Source organism: Dama dama, chromosome 31 (assembly GCF_033118175.1).
Source record: "Dama dama isolate Ldn47 chromosome 31, ASM3311817v1, whole genome shotgun sequence".
In the NCBI taxonomy this organism is placed as follows: Eukaryota; Metazoa; Chordata; class Mammalia; order Artiodactyla; family Cervidae; genus Dama; species Dama dama.
In genome coordinates, this window is record NC_083711.1 from 12,621,281 (window position 1) to 12,634,438 (window position 13,158).

General features: G+C 41.0%; 1 protein-coding gene across 9 annotated transcripts in view; it reads left to right on the plus strand.

Moving 5' to 3' along the window:
- The window catches only part of GRIK1 (glutamate ionotropic receptor kainate type subunit 1), a 442,037-nt gene that overhangs the window by 284,966 nt on the left and 143,913 nt on the right, over positions 1 to 13,158 (plus strand). For all 9 annotated transcript variants that reach the window (XM_061133910.1, XM_061133912.1, XM_061133911.1 and 6 more), the window contains one exon: positions 7,854 to 8,035. In XM_061133910.1, coding sequence (XP_060989893.1) covers positions 7,854 to 8,035 — 182 coding nt within the window. The remainder of the gene's footprint in view (positions 1 to 7,853; positions 8,036 to 13,158) is intronic.

Below are 13,158 nucleotides of genomic sequence, written 5' to 3' on the forward strand. Positions count from 1 at the left end.
TTTTTTTTTAATCCATGGTTGCCTTCAGTCATTTTTTTTAACACATCAGAGCATGAAATTTATAAAATGCAGCCTACAATAAAGAAGTACTATCTGTCACTTACTTAAAACATAGTCTCAAAGTTTTACAATGAGGATTCATTTGAAATAATCTAACATATATAAAAATGTCAGTCATTGAAAGAAACACTAAATCCAGATAGAAAACCCAAGAAAAATGACGACCACAAAAATTACAATAACTAAAGTCTCGAAGTGCTGACTGATTGCCATGCACTATTCTAATTATTGAATGTAATTAACTCATTTAATATGCTCAACCACCCTGTAAGTAAGTGCAATAGCTACTCTTTGTCTATATTTAAACAGTGACTTGGGTTTATTATGCCTATGATATTTTCCTTCATTTCCCCAAAGAAAATAGAAATATATTGTATAGAAGCAAGAACCTTGACAAAGGTCTAAAATTTGGACTTGAAGAAAATTAAACATTTTGACATAGGTGGTCAAGCCAAAAAATGAACAATCAGTACCAAGTAAAGGAATAGCTGAATTTTTTACCTTAGCAATCATAATTTACATCTCTGTGTTGTTATGATCACCTGTGCTAGCCAAAACACTCTGCTACACACCCTCCTACAATCCTACCTGAACTAGTTGGAGAATGGAAAATCCTGGTCACTCAGTACCAACAAAATAATATATTACAGTTCTTTTCCTTCTGCCCTTACTTTTTCTACCCTTTCTGTTTACCCACTCTAATCCTCTAACCAGAACCCATTCAAATTTTCAGATTTCTGCTCAGGAAACCAATCCTGAGATGTTTCATGATGACATTATTTTTAGCTACCATTGATATTAACCAGAATTCAGGACCAAAACATACTGGTGGAGCTAACTAGCACATAGTTAAGTTAATCTCGAATATTTTGACTAGATTCTTCTATGGGGCTCTTTTCCATTAAGAGACACAAATTTTCTTTTGGGCAGTCTTTAGCCTTTTTTGATGCCCTTTTGAAAAACTGTATGTGTGAATATCTGCATTTAAAAGTGCTGTATTTCCCCAGGTAATTCACTCACTTACCGATCTCCATTTCTCAGTCTGGTTTTTTCCTCCCCTCTGGAGAGTATATAGATCCCCTTAAGAATCCTATTAGATTTGGATATATTAATATACCAACATGTTTGTGAAATGCCATTTTGCATGTTGGCAAGTTCACATGAAGATGAAATTAATATTTAAAATGTGTGATCTTATCTTTGGGTCCCATCACATTCAATTTTTATGATATCAAATCCACTGATGTAGTACATATAAATGAACAGGGAATTGGATTAAGACTCCAGAAAACCTAGGTACTTTTCTTTTGAACTGCTGCTCATTAAATATAACTGCAGCTGTCCAAAAATGGATTGAGCTGCAAAAAGTGAGGTAGAGAATTTCTCAAACTAATAGGTGTTCGGCAGCAGCTGTGTAGAGGGGATTCATGCATCAAGGAGGGGTTTGACCTTTAAGTCTCTTCCAGTGCCTGGCATCTGTGACTCATTTTCAGGGCCAATCAAACAATTAACCTCATTCTACCTCACTTTCCTTACTGTAAAATAGCACTGACACCTAACCACCGCAGAGGTATCTTCTGAGGTTTACTGAGCTATTTATAAGACATGTAGTATACTTCATAGGAAGGGGCAATGCAAATAGCAAAGTTTATTATTATTTAAGGAGAAGACAGGGGAATTTTTAAACTTCTCCTGGAAATAGCAGGTTCTTTTTTTCTCCTCCATATGCTCCACCTGTCCCCAGAGTCGATGTGCATGCAAATCAGCATTTTTCTGTGTCATGTCTGAGTGCACAGAGCAGATAGATGGCCCAAGAAAGTGTTTAGAATTGGCCACTTGGACGCTTTTGAAACTTATCTCTATGTGCAGAGCCCAGCTCAAACTCATAGGGAATAAACAGGCTCCTTGCTCTCAAGCAAACACTTTTCAAACTACAGGTGCAGTTTACCATCACTGCATTGCTGGAGGTGGGAGTGGAGGAAGGAGGCTCATGTTTTGTCTTCTTATTGAGAAAGATTTGAACTTAGAGAAAAATGGAGGAAATGTACAGTGAACTCCTATACCTCCTACATCTAAGTTTAGCAGCTGTCATCATTTGCCCTGGGGTTCCCTGGTAGCTCAGACAGTAAAGCATCTGCCTGTAATGTGGGAGACCTGGGTTTGATCCCTGGGTCGGGAAGATCCCCTGGAGAAGGAAATGGCAACCTGCTCCAGTATTCTTGCCTGGAAAATTCCATGGACGGAGGAGCCTGGCAGGCTATAGTCCATGGGATCGCAAAGAGTCGGACACGACTGAGCGACTCCACTTCACCTCATCATTTGCCCACATTTGATTTAATACTCTATGAGTCTCCCAGGGCAAAAGCAGCAATGATAACAAGTAGTAGTGCTGTTGAACTATTTGAAAGTAAGTGGCAAATAGCATGACTATTTTACTTCTAAATAAATTAGTGTATATTTCCTAAGACCAAGGATCTTCCATTTTTATAACCACAGGACAATGACTGAACATAGGAAACTTGACACTGATACAATTTTTATACATCTATATCAATATTAATATCAATACAGATATATGATATGCCAGTTTCCCTAATTATCCCAATTGCATTTCTAAAAAATTCAGGATCCCTCATTGCATTTATTTGTCACATCCTTTTAGTCTCCTTTGGTCTAAAGCAATTTGACTTTTCCTTGTCTTTCATGACTTTAACATTTTGGAAGAGTTCACACCAATTTTACCTTAGAATGTCCACTAGTTGGGTTTGTTTAGTTGCCTCCATTTCTGCATTTTTAATGTTTTTGAAGTGTCGCCGGGCTTCCTAGGTGGCTCAGTGGTAAAGAATCCTCCTGCAGTGCAGGAGACACCAATTCAATCCCTGGGTTAGGCAGATCCCCTGGAGAAGGAAATGGCAACCCACTCCAGTATTCTTGCCTGGAAAATCCCATGGACAGAGGAGCCTGGCAGGCTACAGTCCATGGGGTAGCAAAAAAGTCAGACAAGACAGAGTGACTAAACAACGACAAACTACTGCAGTGGGCTAGAAAACCCATCACCATTGCCGAGCGTGCCTGTACCCTTACCATTCTCTCCAACTGGACTCCAATCCTGGAAGCACTGGGGTGCCTTGGGCGGGGCTGTCATCCACACAGAGGAGGACCATTAGCAAAATTAGGAAGTGAAGTCAAGTCAAGTCACGCCCAACTCTTTCCGACCCCATGGACTATACAATCCATGGAATTCTCCCAGCCCGAATACTGGAGTTGGTAGCTGTTCCCTTCTCCAGGGGATCTCACCGACCAAGGAATCAAACCGGGGTCTCCTGCATTGCAGGTGGCTTCTTTACCAACTGCGCTATCAGGGAAGCCCAGCAAAATTAGGAGTAGTGTCCAAATCAATGGAGAAGGCAATGGCAACCCACTCCAGTACTCTTGCCTGGAAAACCCTGTGGACGGAGGAGCCTGGTAGGCTGCAGTCCATGGGGTCGCTAAGAGTAGGATACGACTGAACAACTTCACTTTCACTTTTCACTTTCCTGCATTGGAGAAGGAAATGGCAACCCACTCCAGTGTTGTTGCCTGGAGAATCCCAGGGACGACGGGGCCTGGTGGGCTGCTGTCTATGGGGTCGCACAGAGTTGGACACAACTGATGCAGTTTAGCAGCAGCAGCAGCAATCCAAATCAATTATCTTTCCCTGAAGTAATGACTAGTTTAAAAACAAGTTTTAACTTCTTTACAATGAAATGTAAACGATTAATGGATCGCTGCAAAATGCAAACAAAAGGGAAGGCTTTCTCTAAATTTTTGTCTCCTGTGAACTAAAAAAGCCTTTTGAATTGTAAATTCTGCTCTTTGTTAATGAGGGCAGAACGGTTGTTTTTTTCTTTTTTGAAAGCAAACAATTGCTTTGGAAGAGAAATGTAAACCTCCCCTTCCTTGCTCTTTATTCTTTCTACATCTTGGGTCTGTAATCTTTAAATCTGCTGATCCTCTCTTTCCTGAGGCAAATTCACCTGTATATGGACAAAATGAGTAAATTAGGGTTTAGTAGTAAGTTTCTCCAAAAGATAAATTTAGTCCAATTAAAAGCTAGTCTTTTGTACTGAGTTCTCCTTTCTCTTCTATTGGTATTAAGAACTTTCTTTTATGAAACAACTGTGAAAGCTCACAGCTACTTTTTTGGAGGAGGAGGGAACCTGTTTATTAATGGATTCATTTGCCAAATAAAGGCTGAAGGTTTTATGCTGGTCTAAAGTTTTTTTCTCTCTATTTATTTACACAGATATTTATTTATATAATTAGTCATTCAGTCAGTTAAATATTTGATCCTAAACTTCATAGTCAGGAGGGGTGATTGATTTGGTGAAAAGGGCCTTAATTGAGCAGTCAGAGGTGGACCTGGCTTTATGCCCTGGATCTGCCACCCAGTAGCCATACTCAACATTAAAAAAAAACTGAGATCATGCCATCAGGTCCCATCACTTCATGGCAAATAGAAGGGGAAAAAGTGGAAGCAGGGACAGATTTTTCTCTTCTTAAGCTCCAGAATCACTGCAGGTGGTGACTGCAGCCATGAAATTAGAAGACAATTGCTTCTTGGAAGGAAGGCTATGACAAACCTAGATGGTGCATTAAAAAGTAAAGACATTACTTTGTCAACAAAGTCCTTATGGTCAAAGCTATGTTTTTTTCAGTAGTCATGTACAGATGTGAGAGTTAGACCATAGAGAAGACTGAGCGCCTAAGAATTGACGCTTTTGAATTGTGGTGCTGGAGAGGATTCTTGTGAGTCCCTTGGACAGCAGGGAGACCAAACCAGCCAATCCTAAGGGAAATCAACCCTGAATACTCATTGCAAGGACTGATGCTGAAGCTGAAGCTCTAGTACTTTGGCCACCTGATGCGAACAGCCAACTCATTAGAAAAGACCCTGATGCTGGGAAAGATTGAAAGCAAATGGAGAAGAAGGCAGCAGAGGATGAGATGGTTAGATTGCACCACTGACTCAGTGAACATGAGCTTTAGCAAACTCAGGGAGATAGTGGAGGACAGGGAAGCCTGGCATACTGCAGTCCATGAGGTTGCAAAGAGTTGGACAAGACTTAGTGACTGAATAACAAGCCTTAACACATCGTTGAGCAAGCTGGTCCAGCCCCAATTAGCCTTGGGTCATAGTTTATGAAATTACGTAATAAGAGATGTCCATGTACATCACAAGAGTTGATAGAATGAAATCCTTCTATGGGCTGTGAAGACTTTAAAGCAAGATGTGTTCATGTGTTTCCAACTCTTAGTGTGGTACTTGGCGTACAGTGAACAGCCAGGAAATGTTTTCCCATAAACATGAATGAATGAAGGGAGAGAAAGGATTCAACTTTAAAGGCTCTTAATGTGTCTAAGTCATCATGATAGGAAGATGCACTTCAAGACTGACATTCCATTTAGCAAAGAACGAAAGAGCAGCTCGTGGCAGCATATGAAATTAAATTTTTAAAATTTTTGCTCATTTTATTTAAAGGCCCACATTGATCTCCCTTGTGGTCATGCTCAGATTAAAAAAAAAAATCTGATTGTAAAGCAATAGGACAATAGGGGAAAAAAATATTACAGGAGAGACTCGCAAGCAGCCTAGAGTAAAGAAGAAAGGAGGGTGGATACCTCTTTCAACTTTTTCCCCATCCCATCAAATAATCCAAAGTTATACCTGTTCCCTCAAGCATCAACAAATTTGTATTCGCAATGCATGATGGTGACATGGAAAGACTGAGAGCTGGACCCACAGGCAATTTGAATCCATGGCTCCTCCTATCTTTGTAACCATGAGTAAGTTACTTCATTGCTCTGAGCCTTGGTTTTTGTACTTAAAATAATGAGGATGACCACACTTTCTTCCTAGGGTTAGTGTGAAGACGAACAAATACACCAGTCAGCGTGCTCAGTTTTCTTCTACTAGCTACCTGCCAGGCGCTCAGGACGAGTGATTCTGGAAGTAAGAGACCGAGTAACCCATCCGTGCCTGTGTGAGCTGGCTCTCAGTCGTGTCCGCTCTTTGCAAGCCCACAGATCGTATAGCCCGTGGGTATAGCCCATGGCTCCTTTGTCCATGGGATTCTCCAGGCAAGAATACTGGACTGGTTTGCCACTTTCCCCTCCAAGGTATCTTCCCAACCCAGGGGTCTAACTGGCATCTCCTGGGTCTCCTGCATTGCAGGCAGATTCTTTACCTACTGAACCATTGAATCACTGAGGAAGTAGGTAAGGTAATTGGGAGCCTTCAATCACACTGATTTGAAAAGAAGCAAGTTCCCAGGAAGTTAAAAAATTAAGAAGGATAATGAGCACTAAATTTTGATATGATTCTACAACTCCTTCTTTCCTTGCCCTGGTTCATTTGACCCTGAAGAGTAACTTTCTCTCAAATTTACTGTACTTCAGAACCACACCTACCCAAGGTATAGGAGAACTCATAACATCTTAGACACAAAAATGTAGCTTCTAGGGGAAAGGGTAAAAGTGAGAGTGTTAGTCGCCCAGTCACGTCCGACTCTTTGTGACCCCATGGAGTGTAGCCGACCAGGCTCCTCTGTCCATGGGATTTCCCAGGCAAGAATACTGGAATGGGTTGCCACTTCCTTCTCCAGGGAATCTTCCCAACCCAGGGAAAGAACCTGGGTCTCCTGCATTGCAGGCAGATTCTTACAAATAACTAAATAAAAAAATAAATAAATAACAAATAAAAGAAGTGCCTCATGTCCAGAGGTAGCTGGCGTGTATATGCTGTATCTAGCGTGGTGCATACCACGATTTCTATCTGAATAGTGACAAAACTTAACATTTCCTATTGATTACTTGAAGCTGACACATCCTGAAGGCACAGACTGTGTAATAAAAAAAAAAAATTCAATTTTCCAGTGGGAGTCCTTGAGTAAAAGCCAGCATCATGCAGTGTAACAAATACCAGCTAACATTAGGGGAAATAAGACTAAGGCTTTATATAGCTGTTGGTCTTGCCTTAGTAAAACACTTCTGTTTAAAACAATGGTGCAGTTCACTGGATTCATTTTTGTGGTGAATTAAACATTCTTCCTCAAGTTAGTTTAGTTAGCTGTATACACTCCTATAACTACCAATAGTAGATTTTTTAAAGAATATGCTTCTGCCCTTATTATCATGATTTTTCAAATATTCAGTGGTCTTTTCTTTTAATCAAGAAAATATTTTCCCATTCATTGTTCAATTATATTAGAAAGAAACAATAAGTCATTTATAAATATGGCAGGAACTGAAAGATGATATAAAACAGCCCGACCAATTAACTGCAAAACAGTATGTTATATATAAATATTTGATGAAAGGTTTGCAGAGGTTTATAGTCCCAAGAAATTCTAGTATTTTACTGTTTGTTTGTTTGTTTGGTTTTAAGTAAGCTGGTATATCCATTACCTCAAGCACCTTTGAAAACATCAAGCAAATTTTGTTTACAAAAGTTTTATAGTTATTGACTTGATTTGCTAAAGATTTGTGGTAAAAGCTGGACAGGACAATTGCATTCTGAAAAAAATTCAAAATCCTCTTGGGAAAATTGTGCTTCTAGCCACACATACCCACAAAAGAAAAATATAGCATGACCACCATAGAAAGAGGAATGATAAATGAGCAGTCAATAATGCAACCTTTAGGTAAGCAGCCTCTTGATACATTGGGGGAATGATATGAGTTTGACTCTAAATGGCGATAAACAAATACTCTGGACAGAACAGTCTGTTGCCTGATTGAATGTCATTTTCTAGGTCTCATTCGCCTGCAAGAGCTCATCAAAGCTCCCTCCAGATATAATATTAAAATCAAAATCCGCCAGCTGCCCTCTGGGAATAAAGATGCTAAGCCGTTACTCAAGGAAATGAAGAAAGGCAAGGAGTTCTACGTGATATTTGATTGCTCACATGAAACAGCCGCTGAGATCCTTAAGCAGGTAAGAGGGGGAGGGAGGAAGAGAAAAGGAGGGGAATGTGCTCATTTCTCTTTCTCAAAAATGCCATCCGGTATCACTGAGTGCGGTAAGCTAAAACTCTAGCAGTTCAGTCAGGCTGAAGATCACAGTGTTCAGAACCCTTTTAAAGAGCCATTGGCCTCAGGCTTCTTTGAAACCAGCTGTCGGTATGTAATTACAGATGTGTGGTCCTGTGTCCTTCTTGAGAGATTAATAGATCCTGCCAGCAGACAATGAGATGAGTATCATTTCAAGGTGATTAAGCATTCTTTTTTTTTAGTCTCAGAAACATGCCAAATTTTATTTATACAATGCCTGACTTGTCCTCATGGCAAGACCTCTTCTGTCAAACATGCAAGATTTCAAGTGCAGCGAAAAAGGGAAACAGGGACAAATCACAGAAAAGATGCTTCTCTCTCCTCATTTGTCCCAGACCATGAGCTGCCATGCATTATCTCCATAGATAATGTGGGTGGAAACACTTGATAAATTGTGAAACCTTATATAAATGAAAGATGTTAGTAATGTTAAGAGTGATAACAACAGAGTAATACTTTCTGGGCATTTCAGGATGTATAACATTGGTCTTATGCCCAAGAAAGAAAGTTCAGAACTAAAAAAAAAAAAAAAAAAAGATTAAACCTAGACTAGTGGCTCTCAAATCAGAGTGATTTCACCCTTCAGGGATTTCTATCGATGTCTGGAGACATTTCTGGTCGTCGTATTGGGGACAGTGGCCCTCCACTGACAGCTAGTAATTAGACTCCAAGGATGCTGCTAAACATCCTATACGGCACACAATCCCCACCCCTCCCCCATCCTCAACAAAGGACTATTTAGCCTAAAATGCCTTGAGAAACTCTAGCATAGACAATGGGAAAAGCAAGCTAGGTGTTTAAAATAGAAGCATTCCACATATATTTGTTAATATAGATACTTTGCTTTTCTCTTTATGACTTACTTCACTCTGTAAGACAGTCTCTAGGTCTACAAATGACCCAACTTTGTTCCTTTTTATGGTTGAGTAATGTTCCGTTGTATATATGTACCACACCTTCTTTATCCATTCAATTTAAGATTGAATATAGCTCTGGCTATTGTAAATAGCACTACAGTGAACATCAGGATGCATGCGGGAGGGGATATATATATACATATAGCTGATTCATGTTGTACAGCGCAAACTGACACAACATTGTAAAGCAACTCTGCCTCAACAAATGCTAATAAAATAATAATAATAAAATAGAAGCATTAATAAGAGTCAGGGAATTGAATTGAAGGAAAGTAGGCAAAAATAGCCAGGTTATAGTTGCATGACCTAATCGGTGACTTTGTGTTTTTCAAGTGGTCACTGTCACCGAAGGCAATGCTTTTATCTAAAATGGCACAGGTGTTATTGCACTCTCCAGGCTTCCCAGGTGGCTCAGATGGTAAGGAATCTGCCTGCAATTCAGGAGACCCAGGTTCCATCCCCGGGTAGGGAAGATCCCCTGAAGAAGGAAATAGCTACCCACTCCAGTAACCTTGCCTGGAGAATTCCATGGACAGAGGAGCCGGGCAGGCTACAGTCCAGGGAGTCAGACAATCAGATATGACTGAGTAACTAACACTTATTTACTTACTTACTAGTTTAAAAGGTATTGGGTGAGCTGTGTGGTTGACTGGTAATGCGCACTGATTTCACAAGTAGACCTTCCCCTCCATGCAGATGCAGAGCTTTTGGTTTCTGAGTAACTTGGAAGAGATCTCTTGGCACAGTCGTCCTGCTTGACTCTCCAGTCTTATATCTAATACTTGAAGGGCATTTCTTGGAAGCCATTGAGTCACAGGATACATTTAAAATTGTCACTGAAAACAATCATAGACATCATCAAAGCTAATCCTCTCACTTTATAAGAGGTAACACGATTTTCCGGAGTGACCCAGCCAGGAACTAGAACTCAGCCTCCTTTACCCCACCTGGTGGTTTTTCTGCTGTGACATGCTTCTTCTCCAGTGAGGCAGACTAGCCGTTACTTACTTCTAAACTATAGTTCCATTAACATGTCTTTGGATATTATAAGTACCTTTCAGCAAAGAAAGCAAGCATATTGCAGTGATGTCAGTGCTGAAAGGTGAATAAATATAATCAGCTGCCCTTTATCCCAAAGCTTCATTTGAGAATTTTAATGCGGTCATTAAAGTGTGTAATGGAGTGTGGACCAGAACTGAGAAAAACACCCAGATTTTATGCAGAGCCCTCAAAATGCAAAGAAGCATCCTATCCCAAGAGTCTTTTATAACTGAAGCCAGGGACTTCTGTTACATTTCAGGGGATGATTTGCTGATGAGGCTTCTCTTGGTTAGAAATCTATTTGGCTCACAAAACTGGTCATATCTCTCCCAAAGGGCAGGCTTGGAACAGGCAAGAGAAACGGCTGGTAGTCATGTAAGGGGCTGCTAGCTTCTTCTCTATTTGCTAAATGTGGATATAAAGTTCCTTTGATACAAGTGATTCTTTCCTTGTAGCATAGAGGTTACATCATTCAAAGGAAAATTTTAAAATGAAAATAAAAACACAGAAAATCATCCAAGATAAGCCCTCTCAAGGACTGTCTGGTAGGGTCAAGGAAAAATAGGATCAGTTCAGTTTTGCCCAAGCCATTGACCCAAACACTTCTTTCGCCATCCTCTCTTATCATGTTTTATCTTGCACTTGCTTTCCCTACTCGTCTGAATGGTACAATTGGCTGTGGAGCTGAGGGAAAGCAATTCAAGAGACTGTTCATCACCTCTTTGTTCTAGACCAAAGGCCTGAAAAGATTGGGCAGGGAGGGGAACTTTTTTAAAAGGTCCCAACATGAAACCCTTATCTTACTGCATCGGGTAGAAGTATTACCCATTTTTGAAATCAAAGCAAAGGGCCCAGGTTGGTTGGATGGGCTTTATTTGAACCTCCAAGAGGCTGGTACAGTTTGAAGTGAAGTGAAGAGAAGTTGCTCAGTCATATCTGACTCTTTGCGACCCCGTGGACTGTAGGGTAGCCTGGTAGCAGGCTCCTCTGTCCATGGGCTTTCCCAGGCAAGAATACTGGAGTGGGTTGCCATTTCCTTCTCCAGGAGATCTTCCCAACCCAGGGATTGAATTTGGGTCTCCCGCATTGTAGACAAAAGCTTTACTGTCTGAGCCACCAGGAAGTTATGTCTTGAAAAGTTATAAAGAAGGCGTTAGGACCTTCTATTCTGATCAAAGTGGGGCACTCTGTGTGAATGGATACTCTATGTGATTCAGTAGCCCTGGGCAACTACATATAGAAGATTTTTCTGAGACCTTTGCTGCATGTCTGTGGAGTATCTCTAGGGAGTTTGAGGGTTCAGGAGTCTAGGGTCCTATTCCAACCACCACTTAACCTATCTCTTTCTCCTGAGGGAAAGAAAATAAGGAAAGAGATTTATCTCTTTCACTGAGATGCCAAAGATGGTGTCTGACACCCTGCATGTCATCTCGTGTCATCTCAGCTTGTTGTTATCGTTGTTTAGTCACTAAGTCATGTCCAACTCTTTGAGATTTCATAGGCTGCAGCATGCCAGGTTTCCCTGTCCTTTGCTATCTCCCAAAGTTTGCTCAATTTCATGTCCATTGAGTCGGTGATGCCATCCAGCCATCTCCTCCTCTGCCATACCCTTCTCTTCCTGCCCTCAATCTTTCCCAGCATCAGGGCCTTTTCCAATGAGTAGGCTCGCTGCATCAGCTGGTCAAGGTATTGGAGATTCAGCCTCAGCATCAGTCCTTCCAGTGAATATTCGGGGTTGATTTCCTTTAGGATGGACTGCTTTTTCCTGGTTTATGACAGTTTATCCTGAGGTAAATCTGGCATTCTCACTTCAGAGTTGACAACACGGATGCTCAGATAGGTTACATGCTTCATACAAGGTCACTCCCTGAACTGCCAGGCTGGGTCTCCAGACCACCTGATCTCAGAAGTAGTGAGTTGACTTTGCCATAAAGGGCCCTCATTTCAGAATGGAGAAGCCTTCCATTCTGAACTAGGCTTCCAGCACTGTCTGGGGAAAACACACCCACTCACTGCTCTTCTCCTTTAGACAAAATGAGTATTGTCAGCTTTTACTTCTGTGGTGACTACAATCACTGCCGAGAAAATTTTCTCTGCCAGGTCGACTTGGCTTTCTTCTCATGCACATTTCTCATTATTTTTCGGTACTTCCCTACACCTTCATCATATTTTACCACTTTTCAATGATTCTTTAGAGAAGAGAAATCCAATGCACTTTAAGGAAGATATTTGACATTTATCTAAAAGTAAAAACTGGGAGAAAGTCTATAGTTATTCTTGGGCATGCTAATCACTTCAGCAAAGTAATTATTTCTATTCATATTGAACAAGTACTATATGATGAGAATCTGAAAAGTTATTTCCCCAAAATTAGTTAGAAATTCAAATGTCAAGACTTGATTAGGCTACAGAGGAGCAGGGCTCCCGTGTGAACACACTGTCTTTGTGAATTTCTGCAGTCTGAGAGTGGCCCCAACAAGCGTCAACACACACTTAGGGCCCGTCAGGTCACTAAGGGTCTTCTTTACCCCCTGTCCCCCTACCCCCTCCCAGCAGGCATCCTGCTGCTCCCAGAGGATGCTGAGCGCCACTTAATCCACCTTTAATGTCGAAATCCCAGGTCACCAGCTCCTCCTGACTTCCACCTCCCCCAGTCTCTTTCTCCTTCCCATGACTCCTCACTGTCCGCCACATTTTCACCTCCACTCATTCCCACTGAGTGTGCTTCTACCAAGAGAGTAGCTGATGGCAGATAAATTTAAAGATGAGGCACAGGGTGGGGACTCTGGGTAGGGAATTCCAAACATGTGTCTAGTGCCATGCTGGGTGATAAGCAACTTTCTCCTTTCATAAACATTATAGCCTTTGATAAAACTGGTACTATCTTTTTTTTCTTTTTGGAAATAAAAATTGAAGCTCAGGGACAGTATTAATTTTATCAACTGAACATGCTTTTAATGCAAACTCCTGTGACCTAAGTCACAAGTCCACCCTCCCCCCTCTAGCCTCTTGGCCTCCAATACCCTATTTCAGGGACACTCTGCCTGAA